This window comes from Cephus cinctus, unplaced genomic scaffold (assembly GCF_000341935.2).
Source record: "Cephus cinctus unplaced genomic scaffold, Ccin1 Ccin1_scaffold2060, whole genome shotgun sequence".
Lineage (NCBI taxonomy): Eukaryota > Metazoa > Arthropoda > Insecta > Hymenoptera > Cephidae > Cephus > Cephus cinctus.
The window spans coordinates 239-5,907 of record NW_014334122.1 but is presented as its reverse complement, the minus strand read 5'-3'; the positions used below and the strand labels follow the sequence as shown (position 1 = coordinate 5,907).

At 44.4% G+C, this 5,669-nt stretch overlaps 1 protein-coding gene across 1 annotated transcript; it reads left to right on the top strand.

Annotated features, from left to right (window-relative positions):
- The first annotated feature begins 727 nt into the window (after nt 1-727).
- Nucleotides 728-1,669, top strand: LOC107274052 (uncharacterized protein F54H12.2-like). Its single transcript, XM_015752792.1, has one exon. The coding sequence runs from the start codon at nt 728-730 to the stop codon at nt 1,667-1,669; it is 942 nt and encodes a 313-aa protein (XP_015608278.1).
- The last annotated feature ends 4,000 nt before the right edge of the window (nt 1,670-5,669 follow it).

Here is a 5,669-nt window from a genome sequence, read left to right as displayed (position 1 = left end):
GCGTCGTCAGCATTCTCTCGACGGCTTTCGTCGGCGGCACGGCTCTCCGTGCGCCTACGCTTTTATGTAACTGGCCGTCCCACGGACGCCACGTTACAGTACTTACAGGAATAAAAAATTAAAAATGAGGTAAAAAAAAAACAAAACAATAACGATAATTTTTTGAAAATTTCAAAACCACGTAAAATCTGAACCGCTTTAGCGATCTTGTCGAAATTCAATACCAAACAACATTGAACGTATCTTCAGTTATGAAGAACTATTTAGCTAAATCGTCAAACCTTTACGAAAGTTAGAGCGACCACGCCCTTTTTTTTCAAAAAATTTTAAATGACATAAAATCTGAATGGCTGCATATATTTCATTAAAAATCGCAACATTTAAAGAGGGATATCTACTTTACTTGCGTGCCAAATTTCAGTCCGATCATTCTAACGGTTACTGAGTAAGAGGCAATTGAATTTTCGAAGCCCTGCACACACACATACATACATACGGACATTTTTTCTAAACTACTTTTTTTGACGCTTTAGACCATGTTAAGTATTCTAACATGAAAATCTCGAAAACAAAATTTTTCATGAAAACATAGCTTCCTCTATGAGGAAGTAAAAAGTAGTAAAAGAATACAGACCAAAACCAAGAAACCCAAAAATGCTCGTAGGGTCGCTAGTAAGAAAATAAAGCGGAGCGTGCTGGATATCTTCTCCTGAGTGCTGCCTCTATCATGGCCTTCCTACACGCGCACTCCTGCGAGGGCATGAAGTCGGAGCTCGAGTTCTTTACACTACCACCGACGCAGATTACTATAGAGAGCGTTCAGTGGGTGCACTATACACCCATCTCGTCGTTGGCCGACGACTCGCCCATTAAGTTATTCGTGCCGGGTAACGGCGACGAATACCTCGATCTAGCCCACACCATGCTGAGTTTACGCGTACAGCTGCGATTCAAGGACACGTTAGCGCCGGACGTTCTGAGTAAAGCGGCTCCAGTTAACAATCTGCTACACTCACTGTTCAATCAGGTAGACGTGTTTCTTAATCAGAAACTCGTATCGCCGCCTAATAACGCTTACGCTTATAGGGCTTATATAGAGACGCTATTAAATTACGGGCCTGCCGCTAAGAGGTCACATCTCTCGAGCATGCTCCGGTACGACGACACGCCTGGTCATATGGACCATACAGCGGGCAAGAATACAAATCTCGCCAATAGCCTGGCATTCGTCGGTAGAGACAGGGCGATCGATCTGATCGGTCATTTACACTGCGATGTATTTAACCAAGAAACATTTTTATTAAATGGAGTCGAACTCCGTTTACAGCTCGTACGCACAAGAGACGGCTTCTCACTCATGGACCCCAAGAGCGAGTGTTCTTTACATATTACGGAGGCCACGCTCCTCGTTAGATGCGCCAAAATGAGCCCCGGTATTCTTCTAGCGCATTCTAGAATGCTGTCTAAGACAACGGCAAAGTATCCGCTTACGGGTGTGGAGGTCAAGGCATTGACGCTGCACGCCGGCTTGCACGGTAGCACGATGGATAACGTGATTTTCAGCCAATTACCTAAGCGAATTATAATAGTTTTCGTCGATAACAAGGCCTTCAACGGCAACTATCAGCTCAATCCGTTCAAGTTTAAAAACTATTGTATTAGTTTCTGAACGATTCTTGCTACATCTGATGGAGGATTATCTATTAGTCTTAGTGACTTACCGATCAATCAGCGATTCCAGACGCATATAATAATCCGTCAGCCTCTTCGAAAAGCTGATTCTCTTCCATTTGTTGTTCTTTTCTGACTATACGAGCTGCTTTAGTTTCAGAAAGCGTCATCTTGTTCTGCCTCGCTACTCGCGCATCATCGATGTTTTCGACGAAAACTTTCAAATAGGTGCCAACAATTATATCTAAATTGTTTATAATTCTAAGAATGGAGGTGCAGACTTCATTAAATATCCCAGCAGCACTATATGCTGAGATTTCAATAATTTTTAATCCAGAATGTAATTGCTTTGGGGATAATCGCCAAACTGTCGCGTTGAAACTTTCATTGTCATTCTGGGTATGGCCACCCAAGCATCTTTCCAGTAAATCATCCCTAGATAAATCTTCATAAATTGGTAGGAGATGCTGTTTAATCTCGTCGCCAAGTAATGGAGTAAAATCTTCAAAGAATTATACAAACATATTGTGAAAGAAACGTTGCTCCACCCCAAGCGCTCCGGCTACCAGACTCGCTAGTTTACGGTATGCGGACCCCGGCGCTCTCGACTATGTGCAATAACTCCATAAATATTTAATATTTCGATTTGTCCTTTTTCCAGTACATTCTTAATATATTATACTTTCGAAATATGAAAAAAAATCGATTTTTTGAAAATTCTAAATAGTATGCTCCCCTTAATATGCTGCTACTGTCGAAGCAGAATAAACAATTGGATACCGCTTATGGTGTACGTAAACTCACCAAGAACAAATTGATGATAAGCGATTCGCCTATCAGCTTTGAGGGTGATCGAATCCATATAGGCGATACCGACTTACTTGAAAACTGCGGGTTTGATCGGACTCTTGTTTAGGAAAGTACCTGACGGAGACTAGTGTAACCTAGGATGACTTGGACAATTACAAAAACATTATTGTAATGACGAATGCACATAGAAAGTACTATAAACCTGATGGTGCAATTCGTAAGAGCAAGAGTTTCAAACTTAATAACGTTAATGCAAAACTGTTCGAACAGCCCTCTGTAACGGGCAAAGGTATAGTACCGCGGTACATGATCGCTGCCAAGGACGAACGAACGGATTACGTGTACTGGGACGATCCCAACGAACTGGCAGACCGGCTTCGCCTGCTCCTTGCGTATCGGGAAGCTGGTATGGTAAACCCAGTCACTCTCACGGAATCGTATCGTTTATCAAAGAATTGCGCGGGGCAGGTATCATTTATTAATTCGATAAAACGATCACGATCGCCACTTTGAATATGAGCGTCGATGTGTTTGGACGTTAGTTGAGTAGCAGGACCGCGGTTACGAGTAGCCGTGGTCTTCCTAGCGCTGGATTCAAATTCAATGCTGCTGGGCACCATGACATTGATAACAAGAGGCTGTGCAACGTTGCCAATCCCAAGGAGGAAAACGACGCTGTGATCTTGAACCTGATGAAAACTGTAGTGAAGCAGGAGGTCAATATCGTGTTTCACGTGACTGCTGGAATGCGCAATGATATCGATAACAACAACTTGATGATTCAGTCTCTCGATTCTACCACGGAGAAAGCGTTGAAACGTCTGCAAGCTGATATCGAGCCTGGACAAGAATTGGCTATTCGCAACTCTCTGATCATTTCTCAGCTGGACGGCAGACTGAGTGCACTGGAAAATGGATGGAAAAAAGTTAGCGGTGGTCAAGGAATTGCATAGACCTGCGGGGAGAAATTACCAGTGCCGACATGTTGACGTCCGCGAGCTGAACGAGACTTGGCAAGCGGATCTCGTTGGCATGTTGGCGTACGCCAGAGAGAACCACGGATACAAGTATCTCCTCACCGTCATCGACATATTTTCAAAGTTTGCTTGGGCCATGCCGACGAAGAGCAAAAACGCTAAAGACGTGACATCAGCTACGAGATCTATATTAGCGCAGGGTCGAATCTCGAAGAAATTGCATGTTGACCAAGGCCGAGAGTTTTACAATTCCGAATTCAAGGATCTTATGCAAAAACACAGTATTACCCTGTACTCGACATTTAGTAACTTGAAGGCATCGATCTGCGAGCGCTTTAATCGTACTCTGAAAGTAAGATGTGGATGCAATTTAGCCTACAGGGCAATCACCGGCGGCTGGATATCTTATCGGACTTGGTATCTTGTTACAATAACAGTAAGCATCGCGCCATTGGTATGAAGCCGACAGACGTGACTGCTCGTAACAAGAAGGAACTACTACAACGGGTATACAAAAAATTCAAAGTCAAGTCCACACTTAAACGATAAAAGTTTAAAGTCGGTGACAGATTACGAATCAGCAAATTTAAACACGTTTTCGAGAAAGGCTGTACACCCAATTGGGCAACTGAAATTTTCACCGTAAGTCGAGTGAAGAATACTGATCCGGTGACGTACAATCTCAAGGACTACCAGGATCATCCCATCGAAGGTGGCTTCTACGAACATGAACTTACCAACGTTAAGTATCCCGACATATATCTTGCGGAGAAGATACTGAGGAAACATGGAAATAAGCTATTTGTGAAATGGTTAGGTTTCGATGGTTCGCACAATAGTTGGATCGCTAAGTCGGATTTTTAATGTGTTTGAAATAAACCAGAACTAAAATATTGATTGCATCTTGTTATTTATATTTTCTTATATTTGTACAGACTATTTACATTTGTACGTTCTTTTTATATATTGTGACGTTAAAATCTACGTCACAAAGTCTCAAGTATAGAATTAGCGTGGTTTAGATACGGGACGCATTACCATCGCTCGGGGGAGTCGCGAAAAGTACCGGTCAGGAACTCCAGGGTCCACGATTATATTAGGGTTACATAAGATTAATTATTTTTGTTCCATCCAACTATTTCATGCGGTTCGTATCCGGCTATCACCACTATCAACTTTTCACCGAGGAAGTAAAGAGCAGCCACGCCTAGACAGACCATTAATCGCAGCCGCGCTCGAAGGACATCGCCGCCAGTCCTGTGAGGGAACGTGGAGACGCACTACGTCACCAGGCGCCTCCACCCCGCAGCTGACGGCTCCCGAATCAAGTAGGAAGCCGATACAGCATAAGAAATCGCACTGGATCATTCCCATTTCGCAGTACCGCCCGTACGGACGTCCCGCAAAGTGAACGTCACCAGTACCGAAGAGGATGGAAGGCTCTAGAAGCTGTCAGGGGCGAGGGGTCGCTACCCCCCACCACCTATCCGTCCCTACAGGAGTCCGGATGAGAATCAACTCCGGACGAAGTATCCAGATAACCCTAGCCACGGCAACGAGTTGTGACATCTCGAAGAGTCCAGAGTCCCGCGAACAGGATCTGTCGCGAGGACTAGGATTAAGAATTAACTAGCGGAACCGTCCTCTAGAGTAAAGAATTGTATCGTTTACAAGGAGGCTCCGGTTATAGACTTTATATCGTTCCGCGTCCTTCTCGTAGGGTTGAGTTGATAGAAATTATCGATAAAAATATAGTAAGATGAATTTGAATCCAGTGGCATGTTTTGAAATTAACGCGAGGGCCTACAATTGGCGAGTACCTTCAACGATGATGATTGGCCCAGGAGGGCCCGGCGGGGATGACGGAGCTAGCGCTGACCCCGGGTCCCGAAGAACTCCCGAGGATCGTCGTTCTCTATTAGTTCGCCGTCTTGGCCGGTGGTCTCGAAAATCACGTCGAAACTCGATACGGGCCGAAAGGCTAAGTAGTATAAGTTTGGGAGTTCTGGACCAGGAGACCTGTAACCGACATATACCGACACTCCAGAACCTTCGAAGGTGGGTGTCCGTGCTAAGTTGCCGTCGTGAGCTCTACGATTTCTGAAAATGACGTCATCAGAACCCTCGATTCCAAGAATTTTTGCTCGATTCCGGGAATTTTGCGCTCGATTCCGGGAATTACGCACGATCGAGAACCTTCTAGAACATTCT

Excerpts from the sequence above, each read along its gene's own strand:
- LOC107274052 (XM_015752792.1), top strand. The coding sequence starts at position 728 with ATGGCCTTCCTACACGCGCACTCCTGCGAGGGCATGAAGTCGGAGCTC.